The sequence below is a fragment of the Hippopotamus amphibius genome, chromosome 17 (assembly GCF_030028045.1).
Source record: "Hippopotamus amphibius kiboko isolate mHipAmp2 chromosome 17, mHipAmp2.hap2, whole genome shotgun sequence".
Classification (NCBI taxonomy): Eukaryota; Metazoa; Chordata; class Mammalia; order Artiodactyla; family Hippopotamidae; genus Hippopotamus; species Hippopotamus amphibius.
The window spans coordinates 41,642,957-41,668,830 of record NC_080202.1 but is presented as its reverse complement, the minus strand read 5'-3'; the positions used below and the strand labels follow the sequence as shown (position 1 = coordinate 41,668,830).

General features: G+C 50.4%; 3 protein-coding genes across 3 annotated transcripts; 1 reads left to right on the top strand and 2 right to left on the bottom strand.

Moving 5' to 3' along the window:
• Positions 1–327: 327 nt before the first annotated feature.
• On the bottom strand, positions 328–7,775 carry CNTD1 (cyclin N-terminal domain containing 1). Its single transcript, XM_057716095.1, has 7 exons — positions 7,607–7,775; positions 4,325–4,400; positions 3,902–4,070; positions 2,418–2,580; positions 1,784–1,928; positions 1,059–1,155; positions 328–498 (listed from the first exon to the last, which is right to left on the bottom strand). Exons 1-7 carry the CDS (start codon positions 7,773–7,775, stop codon positions 328–330), a joined length of 990 nt encoding a protein of 329 aa, XP_057572078.1.
• A 364-nt stretch (positions 7,776–8,139) lies between these two features.
• LOC130840410 (cytochrome c oxidase assembly factor 3 homolog, mitochondrial) lies at positions 8,140–9,272 on the top strand. Its single transcript, XM_057715897.1, has 2 exons — positions 8,140–8,375; positions 8,729–9,272. The coding sequence occupies exons 1-2, from the start codon at positions 8,162–8,164 to the stop codon at positions 8,833–8,835; spliced, it is 321 nt and encodes a 106-aa protein (XP_057571880.1). The 5' UTR covers positions 8,140–8,161; the 3' UTR covers positions 8,836–9,272.
• Positions 9,273–9,862: 590 nt separating this feature from the next.
• On the bottom strand, positions 9,863–25,718 carry WNK4 (WNK lysine deficient protein kinase 4). Its single transcript, XM_057715828.1, has 19 exons — positions 25,107–25,718; positions 23,484–23,656; positions 22,437–22,657; positions 21,960–22,117; positions 21,379–21,467; positions 21,084–21,300; positions 19,324–19,588; positions 18,971–19,092; positions 18,684–18,742; positions 18,468–18,585; positions 18,079–18,195; positions 13,149–13,286; positions 12,244–12,298; positions 11,553–12,139; positions 11,407–11,467; positions 10,885–11,293; positions 10,597–10,796; positions 10,338–10,435; positions 9,863–10,230 (listed from the first exon to the last, which is right to left on the bottom strand). Exons 1-19 carry the CDS (start codon positions 25,716–25,718, stop codon positions 10,228–10,230), a joined length of 3,702 nt encoding a protein of 1,233 aa, XP_057571811.1. The 3' UTR covers positions 9,863–10,227.
• Between the last annotated feature and the right edge of the window lie 156 nt (positions 25,719–25,874).

Here is a 25,874-nt window from a genome sequence, read left to right as displayed (position 1 = left end):
ACTAATCTCCATGTCTGATGTTCTTTCTTAATAAAATGGACAGTTAAATGAAAGCCATAAATATCTTGTTAAACAAAAATAAACTAATTTCACTGATATTTTCATATCTTCTCCCAGCTCTTTGACATTTTCAGTCTGATATGACAAAAAAAGATATGCTTATTCACCTTAACTCTTTCTCTGATGCAGAAAAATAAGCATGAAGTTAGAATACAAAACACAGAGCAGAAGATACTTGGAACTTTTGTACCCTGAGTATGAAAGTAAACAAAGGGAGAGATGGGCACAGTGACACAGGCTGTTTATATTTGGCAGATTCTGCCTGCCTCATGTGTTGGAGGAAGCAGCAGCCCTCAGTGCTCGGGCCGCCAGGTGGGGAGGAACAGGCTGCTGTCGACCTGGAGTGCTGGCTCCCACGCTGTGAGTCAGGATTGCGTGAGAGAACTCAGCAATGCTGTCCAAGGCAATGCCAGTGATGCTCTGCAAATGCCCCACAACCTTCAGAAGTAGAGACAGATTTCTTATTACTAAATAAACATGTGTTAGTGCACAAACAGACACATTGCTGGGGCTGTTTTCTCAAGCCAAATGTAAATTTTTTCATTTCTCTGAATTTACAGAGAAGATTAAATCCAGATCCCAGTGTTTGCCAATGGCCAGATTATACTAGGATACCTTTGCCCTGACAGTGTTAGCATGGAAAGTTTCTGCTAGACATTTCCCTCTACTGGAGATAAAGTTTGTGAAATATGAGAGGGGTATTTGGGTCTTGACATTTTTTCTCTTTGGGAGGATACACTTATGGGACTTTTAACAGCGCATTATCATCATAATGAGAAACGAACTTGGGCCTCCATTTCCAATTTCATAAGAGGAAAACTGGAGAACATTTTTCAGTCCTACCCTAGTTTTTCTCTCCCAAATCCTGCTCATTCATCCTAATCCTAGGTCTTGGCACTTATCTTTTATAGCTTGTCTTCTGTTTTCCTTTAACTGATGGGGGAATGCTTCCTATTAAATGAATTCTGACCATTCTGGTCCTGCTCAGTGGTGCATACCTGGCTCCAACACTCGTGGTTTTGGATGAAAGCACTTGCTGCAATGATTCCTACTGCCAACAGCATGAAGTCTTCCTTCACTGAAACAAACTTTTCCCTAAATGATTAAAACCATATTAATTTTGGAGCTAGAATGACGCTTGATCTTCCAAATCCTAGGGTTATGGGACTTCAACAATGACTTGTTTATGTTGCTCATGGAATTTTTATAGATGGAAAGAAATGGTCAAATAATAGCTAATTGATTCCCTCTTCCAAGCTCCCCCAACTCAATGGATTAAAACATGAGCCTCCTGTCTGAATGGTTTGTGCACCTTTTGTTGTTCCGTCTCCCTAAGAAATATAACTGGGAGGCTTTTTAGCGGTCTGACTTTACAGTAATCAAACACTTTTGTCCAAGTTGCAACCCTGTGACTGGCTTTTTTCCCTAAGTGACTGAAAGCAGTTCAGTAATCGCAAATTATAAGCAGCTATAAAAGAAGAACTAGGAAGGAATGTATGTTAATTACTTGAAGTCATTTAAGTTTAAAAGTAAAAGTCTTTAGGGTTTTGTTGATTGGGCTCAGTCATCCATCCAAACAGCATAGTGGATGTTAATTAGAACTAGGTAACCCAGGCAGGTTATCTGTGGACTGGGTGCCTTGCTAGGTAAACTCCATTTCCCAAGTTCGTGGTTACTGACTCCCTGTTTCTGGAAGGAGCCTACAATAAAGGAGTTGCCTTACCCTTGCAGCTGACTGGGTGTGGAGTTCTCGATTGAAGCCCTCAGCAGGCTCTCATATACAGGTTCATGCAGAAGATAGACCAGGTCGAGTAGGGTCAGGCAGGTTGCATGCAGCTGGGTGGCTGGCACCAAACAGCCATTGTACCCTGGATGGAGTATGCGCACGTGAAGAGCATCATGTGCCTCCTCTCTGATCATAATCACAGTTGTCATGTGACACAAAGCTGCTGAGCTGCTAATGTGCTTCCCGGTTGCTATGTTCTACTGTAAGAAACCTCTGTAGCTGGAGGTCAGTTTTAAAGGACAAAGGGAGAGGTAGAAAAACTTCCATCTACAGTGTATGTACAACTGGAGCATATTTGTTTTTTCTCCTCTTATCTCATGCCTCTCTATCAAATAAACTCTTTGATCCTACAATAAGAGAGTGCTTAATGAGTCCAAATAGAAGCCAGGTGCTGAGACTGGTGTTTCTTTCCCTGACAAGTACTGGAAGAAACGACTTTCCTCAGTCAATGCGAGCTTCCTGCTGTTCCTCATTGGCATGTTCTGCCCACTGCCCTCAAACCCCTAGGCACATTCTTACTGCCTTCTGTGGAAGACACCAACCCACATGCCCGATACACTTAATAAAGTACCTAAAACCTCCAGGAGCATCTCCACATATGCCAGGGGAGTAGGCAGATTGACTTGGTAGTTCAGGGACTTCAAAACATCAAGCTCTGATTCCAGCAGTTCTTCTTTAGTGTGTAGATACCCTAGAGCCTGGAGGAAGTTCAGGACTGTAACATTGCTGATTATCTGAGCGAAGAAAACCATGATAGAGCGAAAAGGAGAGCAGGGTATCAGAATAGAGGTCATGCATCTTGGCATAGTAAACAACGCCCTTCACAATCCAGTCCATGCCTTTATCTCATCTTCTCTCTTGGAAATTCCCCCTTACACTTTACACTTATCATATAGAATTACTGGCAGTTCTCAAACCCATATGCTCTCCAAGCCTCTACACATGCTATTTCCCGTACCTGGATCTCATTCCCCACCTCCCACACCCCCACTTCTCTCCTTACCTCTTCTCCCTCTGCCCTTAGGATCCACCCAACTCCCCCACCTTCCCCTTCAAGAAGTCATTTTCTCTGTTAAAGTGCATATACCAAAACTCCTACAGCTAACGTCACTTGTAATGGTGGAATTTTGAATGCTTTCTCCCTAAGATTGTGAAAAAGCAAAGATGTCTGCCCTCACTATTTGTATTCAACTTGTACTAGAGGATATAGGCAGTGAGATCTTGGATAACAAGAGAATAATGCATTACTGTAAGTTAACAGAAGAAAATAATTATTAAAAATGTTTGATTAATCTCAAAGAAAGACAGAACTGAGAGAAGCTTAGATGGGAGTGGAGACAGTGGTTAACAGCAGGTGGAAGGTAATGAACAAATGTTCTGTTGTTTGTTCAAAAAAAAAAAAAAAGTCATGTTCTCTAAACACACATCCTTGACTCTCCAAGGCTGATTAAGTGTATTCACAGCCCTCTGTATTTACACTAATCAGAACACCTTCTCACATTATTTGCCTGTATGTCTTCTCCCATTAGGTAATAAATTCCTTGAGAGCACAGACAATATTTTTACTCTTGTAGCCATGGCACCTAGTGCAGCATCTGGCCATAGAAGACAATAAATATTTGTTGAATAAATGAAACTTTACTATACAGATATCGCTTAGTGATGTGGAAACAGTGTATCCTTTGTAAACATAATAGTTTGCCTTTACTACTAATAGGTATGTTGGCAATTCAGGCACCTTATGTAAACTGTCCTTGAGTCCAAGGGGAGGAAAGGTGACCTGTATGAATGATGGCATTTGTCCAGCAATTATACTTTGGGAACAGAACTTAAGGCTATTTAATAACTGCTTCTGTGTGACTGTGTGTGTGTGTGTGTGTGTGTGTGTGTGTGTGTGTGTGTAGGAGGTATGCTTAGGAAGCATAATTTCACCCTGGAATTTCCGCATGAGAGGTATCACCTAGCCTAGGCGTGGGTTTTTCAAAGCCGCCTTTGGACAAGCTGGTTTTTCTTTTTTTAACACTCAGGTGCCCAGGAGTGACCCCAGCCCCTTACTTTGTAGTGGAAGGAAAGTTTGCTTGCCAGCTGAACACATGACACAAGACGCAGGATAAACTTGTTGGAAAGCTGCTCTTTCAGAGCCCTCCAATTCTGAGGCTCTGTCTTATCTCTCAGCTGGATTGTGGCTTGCCTGCAGATGTTCTCTGCCTGCTTAATCATAAATCTATAAAGGAGGGAAAGGGGAGAGCAAACAATCCACATGCACTTGAACTAAATGGAGTTTGTGCTTCAAACTATATTGCATCTTATCCTCTCCAATATCAATCACTGGCTAAAAAATTTTACATTTGCAAGCAAAATAGGGTGCAAACCAGGCCTCATGGTAAGGGGCAACTAGCATTTTTTTTTTTTAAGATCTGGGTACATTAGCCATTCTGAGAGGTACCCCTCACAAAGACCTTATGCTCAGGGCTTTACCTTTCTAGGATTTCCACAGCCTGGTAGCTCACGGATTTCTCCAGACACCATTGTTCAGACAGGAGAAAAACAAACTCTGCCAAAACAGGAAAGAAGAGCCTAATTCACAAGGTGCAACCAAAACAACTCTGTGAACTCTTGGCATTGTGTAAAAGCCATGATGGGGCCCAGGAAAGAGGGTCAGGAGGTGAGAAAGATTAGACCGAAACAATCCAAGCAGAGCCTGGTTCCCTCTGCTGCCAATAGGCAGATGAGAGGCATGAAAAGGAGGCTGCGTGCAAAAACAAAGGCTTACTAAGCCCCCTCAGGGCCCCTTGAGCCTTCCTGTGGGTCTCAGCTGATAAAAGGCTTGGCCAGCTACACACAAACAAACCAGCTGGTCTAGTTGGCCTTTACACCATGCTGGGAACCTCCAGCTTCAAGAGAGATTCTCGGATGGATAAGAACCCTAACCCCTATATTCTGTTTTCAGTGGAATGTTGACAGGAACAGAGGTCCCTCCTGGAGTTTCGATATTCTTTATAACACTGTTTGTTTAGTAACCACCCTCCGGAGAACTCCCATTGCTTTACAAACACAGTTCACCTTACAGAGGGACACCACCTCTCCACCACCAGTTTGTTGGGTAAGTCTGTGGTGGCTGAGCCTCTCCCCAGGGGCAGGTTTGTTACTGTGAAGTGGCTTGTTCGGAAGCAACATCCCCTAAATCAGGGAACATAGTCCAACTTGGGTGGGGGGAAGTCATTGGGAAGGTGGGAAGGGTAAGATACCTTGGCAAGATTTTAGGCTGCCTGCGTTTCTCTTTGAAAGAACAGCCCCAGATAGAATTCTATTTAGTTAGCAATATCATTAAAGGGTGGAAACAAAGATAAACGTTAGTTTTCAAAGCTCCTGCAGAACTAGGAACTTTGAGCACTGATCAGCAAAGAATTACATTTTGTCAAATTACCACATGTCTTCAGAGAAAATCTGAAGGGGAAAAAATCTGTAAAAGTTAACCTAGCACAAGACAGTATAACAATCTACTCGACACAGGTTACACATAGATATATGTACAAAACCTTATCATTACAGAGGCTAAAGCTCTGCTAACAGTGTCCAATGAAGAAGATAATTAGTTTAAGCAATTAAGCAAAGTATCCTAGAACAGGTAATTGTGTGTTATTAGCCAGTCCTTTTATTTGCTGGAGCTAAGGTTTTATTTCTTTGTTTTCGCGCGCACACGCGCACGTGTGTGGGTGTGTGTGTGTGTGTGTGTGTGTGTGTGTGTGTGTAGTTGTTTGGCTTGGTTTGGTTTTTGATCTGAATTTTCTGGGCAATTGTTTCTATTTTCCATTTTAATTTGCCAAGAAAACAGTTTGGGTTAGGTGGAATGGGTGAGGGTTACACCTCTCACCCAGTACTGGCTCCACCTTCTGTACTTACAAACATACTCAGATCTATTAACTCAAAGACCCTCCCCTTGTATTCTCTTAAACTAGGGCTCTATCTCTCTAGCTTCCATCTCTGTGAAATTTCTTGAAAGCCTAGCTTACACCTACTGCTTCCACTTCATCATTCACTCCCTAATGTTCTGCAATTTGGCTTCTACTTTCTACTACTTGCTGCAATGACTGTCTCAAAGGTCAGAAAATACGTCCAAATGGTTGAATATTATGGCTCTTTTGCAATCCTCATTCCTGTTGTGCATATCCCTGAAGCATCTGAAACTACTGATCATCATCATTCACGAAACTCTCCTCTTGCTTCCAAAGGTCTCTAGGTTCTGTTGCTATCTCCGCAACCATTCCATTTATGGTTCCTTCATGACTCTTCCTCCTACTCCTTTCCTGAACACAAACTGTCTCCCAAGGAACTGTACTAGACCCACTTCTCTTCTCTCCCTCTAGGAGCTCATCCTCTGCCACAGTTTCAATAGTACTATTATGGAGAGAACTCCCAAACCCTTATCTCTAGTTTGACCTCTCTTCTGACTTACTTTTTAAACAGGCTGCTAGAAACCTTCCATTAGATGTTCCATAAGCACTTGAAACTCAGCAGATCTCAAACCAAAGCTATTTTCTTCCCCAAACAAGCCATGTTTCCTCCTAGTTTATTTATTTTAATGTATGTGTGTGTGTTTCTCTTAATGGCACCACTATATTTCTAGGCTCAACCCTGTGGCATAGGCATCTTCACCTTCTTCATGTCTTAAAATTCATCCATTGCAGAACCCGAAATTTTACCTCTGAAATGTTTTTAATCCATCCTCCCTTGTCATTGCCTCTGCCCTATCACCTAAAAAACTACTGACAAAGATGTCACTGGTCTTCCTACCTCCCATCTCTACTCCAATCTATCCTTTACATCATAGCCAAAATAACTTTTTTCTAAGGCAAGGGTTACAGTTATATCACTCCCATAAAAAAATTAAACAAAACAAAACAAAAATCTTCAGTGCCTTCTTGTTTTTCTATTAAGTCAGGTAAAAACTCTTCACTTTGTCATTCAACGTTCCACGTGGAATGTCTCCAAACCACTTTCTGGTCTGGATTTCCACAGGCTCTGGCCAACCTGTATGACATGGTACCCACATTCACCCAGAGTGTCCCTATTTCCACAGCTTGACTCATGTTATCCCCTTGTAGTAGCAACATGGTCCTGGGAGTTCCCTGGTGGTCTAGAGGTTAGGATTTGGGACTTTCACAGGCCTGGGTTCAATCCCTGGCTGGGAAACTCCCACAAGCCACCCAGTGTGGCCAAAAAGAAGAAATAAAGAAAAAAAGAAAGATGGTAGAATGGAAGGAAGGAAGGAAGGAACACAGTCCAACTCTACCACCTTCACCAACCAAAACGTCATCCTTCCTTCAGGGTCGACCTCAAATGCCACAAGGCCTGGAGGACTCCTTAATTCAACCTACCCCCACTTCACTCTATTTCTCCTTTCAGTCCCCATAAGAGCTTATTTTATCTGGTAGGTCACTTATCTAACCACCCTTGCACATAGTCATTTGCAGATTTGTCCTAATAGCCTCCAAAGATTATACACATGGTTTGACAGCACGGACTACATCTCTCCTCATCTTTCTACCCTGGGAGGCAGGGAGAATAAGTACTCTGTAGATGTTGAAATCAAGGGTAGTGTGCTGGTGAGCCTTTCTCATCACTGTACCCCCAGCGCCTGGCAAAGAGTAGGCACTAAAGCTTATTTGAATGAACAAGGGACACGGAATGTCAAGGTCGGTGCCTCAAAGCCTGGTGCCCCAGTCTCCCGTGAGCCCAGCCCCCGGCCTGCGTCCCCACCCACGATGCGGGTCTCCCTGAAGCGGCCCATCCGGCCCGCAGCCTCCTGCACGGCCTGCTCATTCTGCTGGGCCAAGTGGAGCAGAGCGTCTTCGATGGTCTCTGTGGCAACAGCTCCAAACTGAAAGTCACTGAGAGAGGCCAATCTTGGCCTCACAGGTCGGTCCATTTTCAGAACCCTGTTTGGGCACCCGGACGGCTCCCTGGATCCATAAACCGACCCCCTTAGCTTCTCTTCAGAGTCTTCTGGCACACCCTGGATTCTTCGTCCCCTTCCGTGTGCTTGTCCCCTCGCCTCAAGTCTGAGGAAAACCCAACTCCCAGCACAGCCTCGAGCCTGCCACAGCTTTCTCCCGCCTCAACGGCCGCGGACCCTTCAGCCAATCGGAAAGCACGGCCCCTTCCCGCCTGCCCCGCCCTTTCCCTTGCTCCGGGAGCCTCGCTCTTTGTGAAAGGAAATGAGGACTACATCTCCCAGCGTTCCCTAAGGCAGCTAAGCACTGCTATTCCCAGCAAGCCCCGCGTCCCGGGAACGGCGAGGGGCGGGGCAGCAACATGGCGGCGTCAGGAGCTGGAGACCCTCTGGATGCTAAGAGCGGAAAGGCCCCCCTGGCTCAGCGCATCGACCCGACTCGAGAGAAGCTGACTCCTGCGCAACTGCAATTCATGCGGCAGGTGCAGCTTGCCCAGTGGCAGAAGACGCTGCCACAGCGGCGGACCCGGAACATCGTGACCGGCCTGGGCATCGGGGCCCTGGTGTTAGCAATCTGTATCCGTATGGACTGTAGACTCAGGGAGACCGCATTTGGGGGCAGGGGAAGGGCAGCAGAGGCGTGTAGGTGGACAGTGTGAGAGTGGTAGAAAGAGCCCGAGCTGTAAAAGTCTTGGCTACTTCTAACGCAGAGCCAAGCGTTTAAGTGTACCTTACTTTGTCATTTTAAAGGTGCTCTTTTAATATAATTAATGATAACGGAGTCGGGGTCAAGGGCTTAGAAGAGCCGAGGGCAGAAGACCGAATCCCTGATTTGGGAGGATGAGAGTTCAACAAGGGTGGCTGAGCAAGTCTGGGTGGGAAAAGGGATTGTGCATATTCCACGTGGTTTCCTGAGCCCACCTCCCCAGATGGTTACACCTTCTACTCGGTGTCCCAGGAGCGTTTCCTGGATGAGCTGGAGGATGAGGCCAAAGCTGCTCGAGCCCGAGCTCTGGAAAGGGCATCGGGACACTGATCCAGATGGGCATCGTGCATCTCCAGCCTGCTGGAGCCCCTTCACGTGGTGGATGATGCCCCATGACCCTGCAGAAATTGAAGCCTGCTCACAGCATTGCTTGCTTTCTTGCTAACTTTGGGCGATGATAGAGCCCAAGCAGCCACGGGTTTGCGCATTTGCCCATTGTCAAGGGAACATGCCCACCTTGCATTCCTTCTGTGTGGTCACTGACACCTTTTCCTAGTTTGTTTCCTTGTTTGAGGTATCCGACCTTGGCTTTTCCCAAGCTTTCTGACCTTGTGGTTTATCCCCTTCACCTCCCAGGGGCTGACTGGGAGGGTGGAGGACAACTGCGGGCTGTTATGCAGGTGGGTGTGGGCAGCTCTGTGCAGTGTTGGAGCCTAATGTGGGAAAGATGGTGTCAGGTTGAGAATAATAAACTGAGTCATCTCTCTTGGAGTATAATGAGTGTGTCGGGGCTGACACTTCATGCTGGAACACTGCACAGGCAGTAGCTGTAGCAGTGGCATTGCCCCAGGGAGCTGTAAATGTTTAACTAGAATTACTTTTTCCGTGAGATCTTTCCACCTGATTTAAGGGAGAGATCGTGGTGGGTCACTGGGCTGTTTGAGACTGAACCAGGTCTTGGGGAGCAGAAAGGTCACTCAAAAAAAAAAGAAAAGAAAGGTCACTCAGTCTTCTGTCCTCTACCCTCAGGAACACACTACTCCAACTTTACTGCCTTTTCCCATTGAGAGAGAGAGAGAGAGGTAGATGAAGGATGAGGGACAAGCAGCTTTCATATTTTAATTTCCACTGGGGCTTGCTTGTGTAGGCTTAAGGTGGGGTCTGGGTGGAATCTTAGCTTGGTCAGGTGGATTATTGACCTTGCGGTTTCCTCACTAACTGTTGGCAGGAAGCCAGAAGGCTGGGTTCCACCCCGTCTCCCATTGTGACTGGGTAATTCCTTCTAAATCCTCCCCTGCCTTACCCCATAAAGCTTTGCCCCCAGTTCCTAAGGCCTGACATACAAATTCACTGGGTACTAGGTTCCAGCATTTTTATTGGCTGCTACTAATTCTGATGTGAGAACACCCCCTCCTTCTGCCCAGCTGGGAGTGTGCCTTCTAGAAGCATCCAGGTTCAGGTGGGACTGCTTAGTGGTTCACTCTTGGCTGGGGAAGTGGCAGGGATGAGGATGGTAGGCTGAAGAATGTACGCCTTCTACACACGGCAAACAGTCCCACATGTTTGGCTCTTCCCTATAATGGAGCAGCACTCTCCATGCCCCTCGGGCCTCCTACTCCCTCAGTGTTGAGGTCTTCTTTGCAGAGTTGTCAGCAGATTCTGAGAGCACAAGCTCTATGGTGGGCCCAGGTGTGGGTGAGATACAGGGCTTCTGTTCGGAATTCACTGGAGGGAAAAGAAAAAGTACTGAAGAAACCTCCAGGGTGGAAGGATAGTGAAGCTGCAGCCAATTACCATTCCCTGGGCTCTCCCTCCCTTGGGCCCGCCCTCACCATCCTGCCAACATCCCCGGCGAATGTCACCCCCTTGCTTGCCCGCTGCTCCTGGGAGCCGGTGCTGCTGCCACTCAGGGAGTTCCTTCGCATGATGCCTGGGTGCAGGATGGGGAGGGAGAGCACTGAGTGAGGGAAGGGGCCACAGGGAGAAGGGGGCTAGTCCCCCCAAACTAAGGGGCAGACCCCCAGGGCCTGAAAGCCAGATCACTAGGGAGGGGACTCCAGAAAGACGGGAGCTGGGCAACTGCTGTCTCACCAGGGCCCAGGGGCTCAGAGCGCTGCAGGCTATTCCGCCGGGAGGTGGGGAAGCTGCCCTTGGAGAGGCGGCGTTGGCGGCAAGAGAGCATAGCAGCAGGGGCCACGATACCCGGCGGGGGCTGCTTGCCGAGCCTGCTGTACAAGTCCTCGATTTCCTGTTTCTGCAGTGTCTGTAGTGCCTCCACCTCTGACAAGTGCCTGAGGACACACCAGGAGCGTGAGAGGGCTCGTCAAACACTTCGCTCTCCCAAGTCCACCTCTTGACTTCCATCCTCCCCAGACTCACTTCTGCCGAAGACTCTGAAGCTCAGCCCAGAATTCCTCATCCTCTCCACTGCTCTCTGACTCCTCACTGCTCAGACACAGGCTGCTGTAGGAGTAGTTCATCCACACTGGGCTGGGATGGCTTAGGAGTGGAGGGCTGCCCCCCACTCGGGGTTCCTTCCCATCATCCCCTTCCTCTTCAGCTCCAGCCCCTAGGCCCTCGGCTGCACGGTCACTTTCAGCCAGAGCCTCCCTGGCCTCTGGCCCGCCTCCGGCACTGTCCTCCGTGTCTGAGCTCTCTGAGGTCATCTGAGGAGTTGGAGGCTTCAGGGAGCCAGAGAGAGTTGGGGATGTCGATTGCAGGGGAAGAGGCTCAGCTGGCTCCTTGGATGAAGTCACTTGGAAGCGCCCAACAAGCTGGGGCTTTCCCTCTGTATCGAGACAAGGAAGGAGTCATGGGAGAAGGGAGAGAAATCAATGGCAGGATATAAAGTGACTAAGGATAACGAATGGGCCAGGGAAGGTCAGTGGTCAGAGTCCTCACCTTCAGAGATGGGTGCTAGTCTGGCTTCACTCAGGAGTGGCCAACCAAGATTTGGAGAGGCCTACAAAGTGTGGGTCCATGAGTAGAGAAATGATCCAGAATGGACCCCGCCAATCATCCCTCATCCCTCTTAGTTTCCTGCTTACCTCACTCTCCATCTCATCTGTCAGAGGTGAAGGCCTCTCCTGACCACAAGCAGCAAGGGGAGTTGGAGGGGGCAGGCTAGGTAGGGGACCAGGAGGAGCTGGAGGAGACTGGGAAAGCAGCCCAGGGGAGGGGGACAGCAGGGACTGAGCCACAGTCATCACAGCCAGTGAGAAGGCACTAGCCAGAGAGAGCAGAGGGGCTGCTGTGGTGGAGGGGAGGGGAGAAGCAGAGGGACAGGGAGGAAAGGAAGGAGGAGCAAGAGTGACCTGGGAACAACTGGGGAGGAGAGAACTCTGTGGGAACTGAGCAGATGGGACTGGAAACTGGGATGCACTGGGGGAGAATGGAAGTGGGGCACTGGGAGGGTGTGGAGAAAGATTTGAGGAGACCTGGGGAGAAACTGGAGAGAATGAGAAGGGGCTGGGATGACATGGGGGAGAAGTGATGGGGAAGACGGGACTTGGGAAAACAGGGGTTCCAGGAGAAAAGGGGTTCACAGGAGATGAGGGGGTTCCAGGAGAAGACGGGCAGGCGGAGAAGGCTGCCCAGCTCCTCTGCTCCAGGGAGGTACTGCTCTGGAGCTCTGCTGGGGAGGGAGGGGGTGTTGAGATTCCAGTGCTACATTCCCTATGCCCTTCCCAGGGGCAGCCCCCGGGGTTGGGATGAGTAGGGACAGAACGCAGTACGTACCACTGGATAGGTCTGGGGGGGACCCTGGGAGGGCAGGCAGTGGTGTTGGCTCCTCCTGAGAGAGAAATGTCACAGTGGGAAGAGCAGAGTCTTAGGACTCATGAACCTCTAGGAGTCCACAGATGACTTTCAAAGGATTCAAAAGTGTATTTGAGGGACTTCTGTGGTGATCCACTGATTAAGACTCCAAGCTCCCAGTGCATGGGGCCCAAGTACGATCCCTGGTCAGGAAACTAGATCCCGCACGCTGCAACTAAGATCCCACACGCTGCAACTAAAAGATCCCATGTGCCACAACTAAGACAGGTGCAGCCAAATAAATATTTTTTTAAAAAGTGCATTTGAGAAATACATAGTGGTAAAGGGGCATGCTTTCTGCAACTTACTTAAATGATTCAAAAAAAAATGCAAGCCCACACACATGGATAGGGGAAAGAGGAAGAGAGATGGGTAAAGCTCATGTGGCAAAACACAACTGGCAAATCTAGGCAGAGTATCTAGGAGTTCTTTGTACAATTCCTGCAACTTCTCTGTAATTCTGAAATTTTTTGGTGGGGAGGAGGTGGGCTGCGCCACAGGGCATGTGGGATCTTAGTTCCACAACCAGGGATCGAACCCACGCCCCCTGCATTGGAAGTGCAGAGTCTTAACCACTGGACCACCCGGGAAATGCCCTCTGTAAGTCTGAAATTATTTCAAAGTAATGAGTTAAAAGTATGCTTTGAACACGTTTTTTCTAGAACAAGAGCCCATGGCTTTCACCAGCTTCTCAAATTGGGGAAGAGCCGTTGTTTTGAGGTCCCAGAGATGAAGACAAGTTAGATCCAAGGGGACTGGTGAAGGCAGAGAGTAAAGAAGCCTGGAGCAGAGTCCCTTCCCCCTGGAAATGCCCAGAGGGGTCTGACCTGGGGGTCCAGGGGGTCTTCAGCAGCCTCTGCAGGGCCAGTATCTCTCTTCAACAGGGTCTCCACTCGCTGGATAATCTCCCGAATCCGGTTCAGGAATCCGGCTTGCTCCGAGGGCAGAATGAACTCATTATACACCTGGTGAAAGTCAGTAGGAAGGAGAAGGGGGGCTCAGTTATTCCACTCATCCTTCTCTCCCGGCCCCAGTCTTTAAAAACCAGCCCTTCACCCCACTGCTTCTGCTCACCACCAACCTAAAACAAGTATTTAGTAAGTATCTATTGTGTTCCGGGCACTGTGTGGTGTAAGGAGAAATACAGCTTAGCGACTTCCCTGGTGGTGCAGTGGTTGAGAATCCACCTGCCAATGAGGGGGAACTTGGGTTCAAGCCCTGGTCTGGGAAGATCCCACACGGCGTGAAGCAACTAAGCCCGTGCACCACAACTACTGAGCCTGTGCTCTAGAGCCCTCAAGTCACAACTACTGAGCCCATGTGCCACAATTACTGAAGCCTGAATGCCTAGAGCCTGTGCTCTGCAACGAGAAGCCACCACAAAGAAGCCCACACACCACAATGAAGAGTAGCCCCTGCTCTCTGCAACGAGAGAAAGCCCGCGCAGCAACGAAGACCCAATGCAGCCAATAACTTAAATCATAATAACAATAAAGAATCCTCAAATATTTTTTAAAAAATGAAAGAAATACAGCTTAGAGGAAAGGAGCTAACATTCACAGCATGCGTGTATATACCAGATCTTTACATATCTTGTCATATTTAACACCAACAACAGCTTTCTGGGGTCTACATTAACACCCCCACTTTAGAGTTATGCTGACCAGTGCTCAGCAAGGTGAAGTTCAGTCTGTCCAAGATCACAGGATTTGCATCCAGATCTGTCTAAAGCCAAAGCCTGAGTTCTTTCCACTGTTGCCTCACATGCTTTGGACACAATTCCTGCTCTCATAGGGCTTATAAAGTATGCCACTCAGATGCACATACACACACAGCCCCACAAAGTTAAGTAAAAATAAGGCAATAAATGGTAAATACAACATTCAAGTCCACAAACACCTATTGAGCATGTAGTATTATGTGCCAGGCATTTGCTAGGTTCTTTGAGGGAACAGAGAAGCATGAATCCTGAAGAAGCCCAGAATCTAGTGGAAGAGACACATACATACATAACTCAATAGACTGCAAGTCAGTCCATGGCAGGTAAGGCATTTATGATTGAGATTGAGATAAAAATGCTGTTCCTGGAGGGAGAAAGGGAGAGCTGCTGTTTAATGGGTAGAGATTCAGATTTCCAAGATAAAAAGTTTCCAGAAATCTGCTGCCCAACAATGTGAATATACTTAACACAACTGAACACTTAAAAACAGTTAAGGTGGTACATTTTATGTTATGCGTTTTTTACCACAATTTAAAAAAATGCCATTCCAAGAAGAAAGCAGTTCATAACCACCTCAGGGGATGGGGGAAGCTGGGATGGCTCCAGAGCTGAGCCTTGAAGGATAAGTAAGAAAGCTACCCTCGGGACTTTCCTGGTGGCACAGTGGTTAAAAATCTGCCTGCCAGCATTATTTACAATAGCCAGGACGTGGAAACAACCTAAATGCCCATCAACAGAAGAATGGATAAAGAAGATGTGGCACATATATACAATGGAATATTACTCAGCCATAAAAAAGAATGAAATTGAGTTATTTATAATGAGGTGGATAGACTTAGAGTCTGTCATACAGAGCAAAGTAAGCCAGAAAGAGAAAAACAAATACTGTATGCTAACTCATATATATGGAATCTAAAAAAAATGGTACTGATGAACCCAATGACAAAGCAAGAATAAAGATGCAGATGTAGAGAACAGACTTGGGGACACAGGGCCAGGGGTGGGGGGGGTGGGCAGAGGGGAAGCCGGGACGAAGTGAGAGAGTAGCATTGACATAGATACACTACCAAATGTAAAATAGATAGCTAGTGGGAAGTTCCTGCATAACATAGGGAGATAAACTCGATGATGGGTGATGACTTAGAGGGCCAGGATAGGGAGGGTGGGAGGGAGTCACGGGAGGGAGAAGATATGGGGATATATGTATAAATACAGCTGATTCACTTTGGTGTACCTCAAAAACTGGCACAATAGTGTAAAGCAATTATATTCCAATAAAGAGCTTTAAAAAAAAAAAAAAGAATCTGCCTGCCAATGCAGGGAATACAGTTTCGATCCCTGGTCTTGGAAGATCCCACATGCCGCAGAGCAACTAAGCCCGTGTGCCACAACTACTGAACCTGTGCGCTACAGCCTGCGAGCCACAACTGCTGAGCCCATGTGCCACAACTATTGAAGCCCATGGGCCTAGAGCCTGTGCTCCGCAACAAGAGAAGCCACTGCAATGAGAAGCCTGCACACTGCAATGAAGAGTAGCCCCCGCTCACCACAACTAGAGAAAGCCCACATGCAGCAACGAAGACCCAATACAGTCAATAAGTTAATTAATTAATTAGAAAAAAAAAAAAAAGAAAGCAACCCTTTATTGAGGACCTACCGTGTGTGGACACTTCCCATACTTTTATCATCATTTCACTTCTCGTACATGCTGTATCACTTCTCACAAATTATATATTACATCAGAACATCTTTGCAAAATAAGTATTATCCCCTGCATTTTACTGATGAAGTTCAGAGAGGTTAAGAAACTTTCCCCAAGTTTGCCGAATTAGTAGATAAGAGAGCTGAAGTTTGAACTCAAGTCTTATGTGAAAGTCCACCCTTTCCTATGTTCCATGCTGTTCTGAGGCAGGAAAGGGCATGGCACATTTACAAAATAGTGAAGACTGGAGTATAGCTGAGAGTGCTGTGTCTCTTAAAGGCTATGCTCCAGAATTTTGACCTTACTCTGTAACCACAGGTAGCCACTACAGATTTGGGGGCAAAAAAGCAAATCTAAGTCTCAAGAGAATTCCACTGCAGAGAAGTAGAGGGTGGGCTGGTAAGGAGAGAAAAGAGGGCAATGGACCCTGGGTTCGGGACAGAGTCCTTTTGGCTGCATGGGATCTGAGTGGGGCTTGAAAGCCCAGCAGAGAAAGCTCCCAGGGCGAGAGAACCCTGAGGAGATGGAGGCAGAAGCTGAAAGGAACCCAAGCCTCTTCAAAGGACCATTCAGAAACCAGTGTGGCTGAAGGAAAGATTCTTGAACGGTTGAGTGGCTTGACAGAAGTTGATAAGCCTGCACATCAGGTGATATTTTTGTCTTTGTTCCACACACAAGCTGAATGACATGGAGGAGAAGCTTCAGAGAGAGTTCCCGAAGTCTGACATTTCTTCCATTCCCTTCCCTCCTTCACCCCAGGAGCTGGCATCCACCACCCCTGCTCCACTGAAGCTGATTTCCCACAAAGACCTTCTTCTGACAAAAGCCAGTGTGGTCTTGTCTCAGGCTTCACCCTATGCCTCCCTTGAAACAGTCTCCTTACTCAGTTTTTACTAACATCTTCCAGAGCTCCTCCTACCTCTCAGGCTCCATCTCTGTCCTTCCATGGCCTATCCCCACCTCCCCCCACGCCCCCACTTCACAACTGGGAGTATCCACTAAGACACATCTCTATGCCTCAGGCTTTGTGGATGCATCTTCTCGCACACTCAACTCTGTGCTGAGATACCCAGGTCCACCACTCTCTCCAGCCCTGCTTGACCTGTATTGTGCTCCTAAGAGGACCTTATCTTGCCTGCCTCTCTGTCATTCAAGCTCATCATGACCCCTAAAAAAACAAAAACAAACAAACAAAAACACCCTACTTTCATTTTCTAACTTCCTCTCACCTTTGACGGCCTATTCCTATTAGTTCCTCCAAGCTACAAGTCACCCTTGATATTTCATCTCCCTAACTCCCTCTCATATCAACTCAGCAAATATTTATTGACCATCTACTATGTACATTATACTACGTCAAGAAGTTACTGGGTTACACAGTAATTTATTTTACCAAAATAACCCTCAGATTCACCCCTTTTCTTCTTCCTCCCCCGTAATCCATTCTTTCCTTGGACGACATCCGGCTTCTTGTATCCACCTGCCAACTGGATTCCCTACCCCCCAGTCCTCTCTCACAACCCACAGCAGAATCATCTTCTTAAAACCTATTCTCACCATGTTACACTCTGACTCTTAAGACTGTCTATGATCTAGGCCGACTCTACCTGCTCAACCTCACTTCCACAACTCTCCTACAGGAACTCATTTTCGGGTATTTTTTTTATTTTTTAAAAATTGAAGTATAGTTGACTTACAATGTTGTGTTAATTTCTGCTGTACAGCAAAGTGATTCAGTAATACATATATACATTCTTTTTTTCATATTCCTTTCCATTATGGTTTATTACAGGATATTGAATATCAGTCTCTGTGCTATACAGTAGGACTTTGTTGCTTCCTATAGGAACTCTAAATTCCAATGACAAAGGTCTCCTCGTGAAGCACTCCCAGCCCCAAATTTCAAGTCACTCCCTATTTCCATTCCTCTCCTTTGCCATACTTCCACTGGACATGCCCTTTCCACACTTCACTGCCATCTGATCCATCTGTCAAGACCTCACATAAGTTCCACCTCTTCCCCTGCTGCCCCCAGCCCGTCCTTTACTTAGAGCCACAGTATCACGTGTCTAGTGTGCACCTTACCGGAGCCCTTGTGTATACCCTATGTTAGTCTCAAATTGCTCCAGCTGAGGATCCAAACCTCACTGGATAAACAGAAACAGCCCCCAAAACAAGGGCACAGATGTCTTCAGTGTCCCTGTGCTGAGGGCCAACCAGCTTTAAAACTCTTGCTGTTGGATGGCGGGGAGGAGGAGTTCAGCACCAGGGGACATCAGGAAGGAGACTCTTGTCCCAGATCCAAAGACACCGTCCTCATCTCTCTCCCTCTCACCATGGCAGCTGCAATCTCTTCCGGGCTGTCCCCGTCCAGATCAAATCGGAAGGTCACCATCTTGCTGTTGTGTGTCTGTAGCTGGCACTCAACCACTCTGTCATTCTGGTCTGAGACCTTCAGAGTCAAAAGTCAGCAGAAGGAGGAGGTCAAGCTCTCTGTCTTTATCATGTGTCCCCACCCCACTCCAACCAAGTGACAGTGGCCAGATTGGAACTGGAGAGAAGCAGATTCTGCCCCCAAAGTCTGGTATTAAAAACATGACTGGCTGCCTCTTGGGTACCAGTAGCACACCACTTCTCCCCTTTTCTGTCTGATCTCCCTCATCCCTCTGACAGTGCCCTCCAGACCCTGCAGGTTATTCCCCAACTCCCATGCCCCTTCCTTACACTTGTGACCCGAAGCCGGGATCGGGGTCTGCGCCGGAGGTTTTTTCCTGGGGGTCTCCTCATCTGTTCCGTCCCTTCACCCATGTCACTAAGGCCTGATGTTGCATCTGAGGCATAGCTGGAAAAGGGAAAGGAGACAGGAGTGTCAGGGTGGACACTGGGACCCCAGAGCTCCATAAATTTCACTCTAAAACCCCAACTCAGATCAGAACTTACCTGTCTCCAGGGGAAAAGTCATTGCCAGGGCCAGAACGTGGAATGGATAGAGCAAAAGCCTGAAATAGGATATGGGTTTATGAAGTCAGGGGAGGCTAACTGTTGGATTCGAGGGAAATGGATGGTGTCAAGGGTACTGGTGTACTAAGCAGAAGGAATTAAGAGGAGGACAAGAGTGGTAGATTTCCAAGGACATGGGGCCAGGTCATAGGGGTCAGGTTTTACAGGATGGGAGACAGGTCATAGGCTTGAATGGCTGGGACCCCCCCCATGTGACCCCCTCTCACCGAGGGCAGGCGGAGATGGGACTCAGCGGGGCTGGATGGCACCCCCTTAGGGGGCTGAAGGGCAGGGTCTGAGGCATCCAGGAAGCCGGAGGAGCTGAGGTAGCCATCAGTCTCGCAATCCGCTGGTGGGGGAGGGAGGGGATCAAAAAAGGGGAAATAAAAGGGAGTGGTGGCTGAGGAGGGGGCTGCCTGAGCAAGGAGGGGCCTGGAGCTGCAGGAGAGTTCCTTCCCAGAAGGAGCTATGGCTAGACGTGGAAGGCCAGGTAAGTGACAATGCTGTTGCCTTGAACTTCTGGGTAGGGGCGGAGACCAAGGGTTCTGGGACCTGGGTCCCAAGGTCAGAGGTGACTTACAGGTGGTAGATGAGTAGCTGGCATGGCGGAAGAGGAATGGCTGGTGCTGGTCTGCCTCTGGCTCCTCGGGCTCAGGGGAGAAGACACTGGAGGGACCAGGAGCCATGGGGACAGCTGCTGGTGGGGGTCCTGGTGCTGGGGGGAGGGCCTCCAACTCCCTAGCTTTGCGCAGCTTCTCACGCTTCCGCTGGATGGCAGCGACCCGTTCACGCACTGCACGGGCCACTGGCTGGTAATCAGCTTCACACACTAAGCCCAGGGCCACCTGGAGTTGGGAGGGTGAGGAACACAGTTTGAGGTGAGATTCCCAGCCTCCCCCTCCCCCCAACAAAGGCCCATTAGGACACCTTCTTGAGGCCTCTAGGATATGGGAGGAAGGGAACCAACATTTATTGATTACCCACTGTGTCCATTAACTGGCAACTCTTTACGTTATCATCATTAAATCTTTCCAGGAACCTTCTGAAGTAGGTCTTATCAGCTCCATGTTGGAAATAAGTAAAGTAAGTGACCATGGTTATACAGTAAGTCAATTGCTTTCAGGGAGCAGAAGGGACATTTGGCAATATCTGGAGAAATTTTTAGTTATCACAACTGGGAGGGTAGGTAACACTGATCTAGTGAGTAGAAGTCAGGGATTCTTCGCGACATCCTCCAATGCACAGCACAGTCCCCCAAAGATGTCAGTAGTGGCATGATCAAGAACCTCTGTATGTAATGGATCAGGATCCATCTCAGGTCAGGTTTGAGCTGTGCTACAGAGACCTGCTCTTATGCCGTATTTCAAACACATTCTCAAGTTCTTGAACCAGACCCACCAATAGATGATTCCCAGTCTTTCGACTGCATCTTTCTATCAAGAATTTTATACTCTTTCACTTCTCCCGTCGGGCCTTCCTAAAGCTGCCCCGCATCTTCTGTCTCCCATATATGACTCTCCTGATCCTGTTCATCAGGTCCTCATTCATTTCAATAACAAGCTTTGCTGGGCTTGTAAAGGAGAGGGGGCAGGGTGATCTGATCTAAAATCTGAACAACCTGGGTCAGTTCTGCCATTTACTTGCTTGGGACCTTGTATAAGATTTTCAACCTGAGCTTTCATTTTCTTATCAATAAATAGGGATAAAATCACTCCACGCAACCAACAAGTGTACAGTGAAAGGGCTCTAAGCTGCGTACAGATGTGGGTGATTAATGAGCTCCCACCATGTGCTAAGCACAATCAGGGACAGAAAAATCAATACCCACAGTATCTGTCCTCAGGACTTTATAGTCTAGTGGAGGAGAGAGACAGGAATGTATACTGGTGTAAAACAAGACCAATGCGGACCCGTCCAGTAATGGAGGACCTGCTGAAGTGGAAAGAAGCATATAATTTTGACTCCAGAGCGGACCGGCTTCCTGAAATGGATGATTTTGAGCAGGAAGGGAGATCGAGAGAAAGACAAGTGGGGGGAGGGGGATGAAAAAGGGAAAAGTAGATAAGTCGGAGAGACAGGCATTTCAGGAAAACCGGGTCAGCAGAAAGTAAAACAGGGCCGGAAAAGGAAATCTTCAACTTGTGGAGAATACTGGGTGTGCATGTGGGTGTGTTAAGGCGGGAGCGGCAGAGAGACACTTGCAGGAGATGCCGAGAGGGCTGGGTTGAGCCCCTCTCCCATCAGCCAGGCACCCCACCCTCGAGGCACTGGCCCCTCCGGTCGACGTCCACACGCCCCTCAATGCCCAGCCGCAGGGCAGGCAGTCTGTCCTGCGCTCACCATCTCCTGCGCCACCTCCTCAGCCGCGTCCCGGCCCAGCTGGAACAGGAACTCTATGGCCTGGTTGTCCCGTGGGCGCCCTCCTCGCCGTGCGTCCTCCATGCGCAGCCAGAGCTTGAGGTCCGGTTTCTCTCCGTCGTCCTCCTCCGCCAGCTCCACGTGGACGCCGCGCTCCTCGCGAAAAAAAGCATGAGCCAGAAGGTCCTGGATCGTGAACCTGAGGGCGGCGCTACTGTGAGCCGAGCCCCACCGCCGCCCGCCCCCCAGCCCACCCCATCCTGCCCTCTCCACTCACCTCTCGTTCTTATCCGTGCGGATGCAGCCCTCAATGATCTCCTTCACCTCGGGCATCTTCACCTTGTAGAAGCTGTTCGGCTTTGTGCCCTGGGGAATGGGGTTACATGAGGCCTCCCTCCCTCTGCGCCCCAGCTTTCTGCTTGACACCCCCGCTCCCTCCCGAGGCAGCAGGGCATGCAGTTGTAAAAGCACCGCAACTGCTACTAAAAGATGTGATTTCAAATCCCAGTCCCCAACGTATCGACAGTGTGACCTTGAACAAGTCTCTCGCTGAGCCAGTGTCCTCATTTGTAAACGCAGGGCAGAACATTTGCCCTGCTCACCCCGCAGGGCAGCAGGAAGGATCGGAGAGATTGGATGTGAAATCGTTTGTAAACTCTAGGGAGCGCTGCACACGTCATTATTCTAAATAGCTTGTATCGGAGGGGCCCTGCGTGCTTCAATATCCTTCAGCCTTCACCAGGGCGTCTTTATGTCTAGCTTGTTTTCATTAAGGGAAAGGGCATTGACCGCGGGGTGGCTGGGGCAGGAAAGTGTAAGGGAGGCCTGTAATTCCCTCTCCTCCGTGCCCCCTCTCACCGAAGTGACCTTGCGGTAGATTTGCGCGGCATTCTGGCACTCGGAGTAAGGGTACTCCGAGGTAGCCATCTCCAGCATGCACATGCCAAACGCATACACGTCCACGGCCTCATCGTACTTTTCCTCGTACATCTCCGGGGCCATGAACTCCGGGGTTCCTGTAGGAACGCGGTTCCACAGCATGCGTCAGGCTACAGTGCCTCCTCTCTGGCTTCGTCCCTCCCCTTGAGCGTACAAGAGGCTAGGCAGCCCCGGGGGCAACCCTGAGAGTTGTGGAGTGCAAATGACTGACCTGTTCCCGCCAAGGGTGGGTGATGGGGGAGGGGGTGTGGGGAAGAGGGAATGCCATAGGTCACCCCATCTTCCCCGTGGTCTAACTCAGTGGATCTCGAAAGACCCTGCTAGGGGGAAGGGTCCCCAGGCTCTTTCCTGACATAGGGAGGGCAGGAATGGCAAGGTCCCCCTGGAGGGACGCACCGATGACGCTCTTGGCAAAGGAGGCGCGTTTGAGCGTGGCCAGGCCCAGGTCCCCGATCTTAACGGAGCCCGTAGGGCCCGTGATAAAGACGTTGTCGCACTTGAGATCCCGGTGCAGGATGGGGGGTACCCGGGAGTGTAGGAAATGGAGCCCCCGAAGGATTTGGCGGCTCCAGCGCTGAAGGACTCGTGGCTTCATCTCACGGAACCGCCTCAGGTATCTGGGGGAGGGCGCATAGCCAGGGTCGGGGGTGGGGGGGACACATAGGCTGGGGAGGGAGCCCATGATTGGGAAGTTCCCCGTAGCACCCCCCCTCCCCCCCGCCTACGCATCTTCTGCCCATATCTTCTAGCCTAGATCCGCACACCCGGCCCCAAGCAGAAACGCAGTCCAGTCGGGGTGTGGTAGGTAGACAGGAGGTTACAAAACGGGGGTCGGGAGTTAAGTTCACAGATAGGGCCGCTGCTAAGATGCTGTGGAAGCGCCAGAAGGGATAAATAACTGCCCCTGGCGTAGGGGAGGGCTCCACAGAGGAAATAACTTTTATGCTGCATCTTGAAGGATGAGTAGTTCAAGGGTGAAAATGGGAAGGGATGAAGACTTTTCAGGCAGCAGGGATATCCGTGTTCAAAGGCACGGAGACAGCAAGTGACCAGGCAGGGTGGGAGGAGGTGCTGGGAATTTGGTTGCCTGGAACATAGGCTAGATCCTATAAGGAATTTGTGAGCAGTGCTTAGAGAGTGTGGACTTTATCCCGAGGGCGGTGGGAAAACTCGAAAGGGTTTTAAGGAGAGAAGTGATAAGGCCAGATTCCTGCAGGTTTCAGGAAGACAGGATAGCTTGGAGAGGAGAAAGGTAGCGTGGGGGGAAGACTCTTTAAGGGGCAGCTGCAGGCCTCCAGACTCTCAAAAGAGGAGGTTGAGAGATAGTGATCCTGGTTTTGGACCTGCCTGTAGAATTTGAGGAGACTGGGCTCCTCCGGAAGCAGTGGGGACCTCCCACCACCGGTCCTCCCACCAACCACCACCACCAGGCGCAGAGCTCACGTCTTGAGCGTGCCCGAGGTCATGAGTTCGGTGACCAGCACGATGCAAACCTGGCCCCTCAGCACGGACTTCCACGAGTCGTAGAAGCGGACGATGTTGGGGTGCTGCAGCCCCTTGAGCATTTCCACCTCCTCCGAGAATCGCTGCCGCTCGGCTCGAGACAGTTTCCGAGTCTGTGGGGTAGGGGATGCGGGTCACGGTCACATCAGGCCCAGGACCCCCGCGGAGAGGGGGGGATGGGGGCACATAGGGCGGGGCTAGGGGAGAGGTGAGGGTAGGAGCCAAGGGATGGTGCTGGGTAGGTGGGATCATTCGTCAACCGATTATAGACCCGGAATTCCCGTTGCGCAAGGACACACCCATCATGGGCCTGGGGCCGCCCCCTGGACCCCCTCCTGGACACAAGCGCTTTTATGCAGCCCCGTCCAGAAGCCCTGAAGTCAATAGCGCCTTTGTAGCTGCCCAGGCCGGCCGTGGGGCGGGAGGGGATGCCCGGGGGCTGGCAGCGGGCAGGCAGCAGGCGGGCAGCAGGCGGACGGCGGGCAGAGAATTGGGGCCGGCAAAGGGATTGGCCTCAGAAACTGGGAACTGCTAGATCCAGGCAGGAGGCAGGAGGGCTGCAGAGGGAGGTACAGAGAAAGGATCCAGGACCAGGTGCCAGGAGACCGCCCCCTGCCCCACGGCTGTCTTGCCCTCCCCCCATCTCCCTCCTCTGCTCCCCCCCACCCCCGTTTGGCCGCCTCTCCCTTGCCTGGCCTAAAGCCTGGGGCGCGGCACTGGCAGGCACAAGGGATGAGCCCAGTGCCAGGGCTGGAGGGGAGGACCTTTCCCCCAGGCCCTGTCCCCCTAGTCTGAATCCAAAGCTGCTTGCTCAGACAACTGGGTTCTCCCCACAGTGGGAGGAATGCCCTTCAAACCAGCATACCCCTAAAGCCCATGGGATTCAGTGCCTTTGGATCTGGCAAAGAAGAGCTCAGGTAGGCAGTGGGATGAGAAGGAGGACTGAACTCAGGCCAGGGCTGGAGCTCCCTGTATCCCCCTCCCCCAGCTGTGGAGAAGTCCAGAAGTCTGACTGCTCCAGAAGGGGCATGGGAGGGCCCTATCCTGCCACAATAGCCCTAAATCTTCTGGAAGTGGCGAGAACCCTGCCTCAGCTCCTGGCCTCCATCATTCCAGCCTCCTAATCTACAAAGATCCAGGGTGGGAGAGCACAAGGATCAGGGTCACACTGAAGGTCTCAGGACTTAGGGGGAAGGGAGAGGAAGAGGTAGGGGGTAACCAACCACTGCAGGAAAGTGGTGAGGCCAGCCACCCCTCAGGTCTGAAATGGTTCTCTACCCAACTTCCCATCCTATTTTCCAGCTTTCAGGGTTGAGCATGGAGCCCGTAAAGCGAGAATGTCTAAATCCATAGGGGAGCAATCATACACCACCTGCCTCAGTTTCTCCTTCTGTAGCCCAGAATCAGCCAGGTCCATGGATCATCAGAGCAAAGGGGACAAAAGTGTCTGCACATTTGACTGGAAAAATACATCCCCCTTGCTGCTGTCCCCTGGGTCTCCCATCCCAAGACCTCCAAAGGGTCCTATCCCATGGGCTTCACCGAGAGGGCGCCCAGCCGCACCTGCAGCTCACACCATGCCACCTCCACCGTGGTGTCGGTGTCCAGCCCTCGATACACCGTCTTGAACGAGCCACGTCCAATCTCGATGTCAAACTTGAGGTATCGGCCGTCCGGGGACGTTGCCACAGCCTGGGTCTCCGTGTCCTCCTTTTCCTCCTGCTCCCGCCGCCGCTCCCGGTCTGCCGCCTCGGTGATCCTCGGCGGTTCCTGGGACCCGAACCCTCCTGCAGAGCCCGTGAGCTGCGCACGCTCGGAGCCAGCAGCCTTTACCTGGGCGCCCGCGGTCCACGTGCCCTCAGGGGGCTCTTCAGAGCTAGGCGGTGGACTCATCGCGGGGCCGGAACCAGCGGAGTCCGGAGGATCAGGGGGTTCCGGAACGGGTGAGGCTGGCTGGGACCAAGAGCTCAGCAGCCCCAAGTCGACTGAGCTGCGGCGGCTGAGACGGGAAGAGCGCGGCCGGGGCTCAGCCTTCCCGGAGAAGCGGCGCGCTCGGCGAGGGGGCCCGAGGCGGGGCGGCCCCGCCGCGGCGAGAGGCGGCGGGGGCCGCAGGGCCAGGTCGGCCTCCGCCTGGGACATGGGGACCTCGGTCTCTGGGGCCGGGGGTGCCAGCATGAGGAAGGGCCGGGCGCCGCAGGACCGTAAGCCGCGCGGCTGGAGAGGAAGCGCCGGGACAGGAGGGCCGGCTGGGTGCGCAGTGCTGGGGCTGAGCTACTGGGGCCTCAGCCCAGGCTCGCCTGCCCTGCAGCCCCGCCCCCGCCCCCGCCCCGC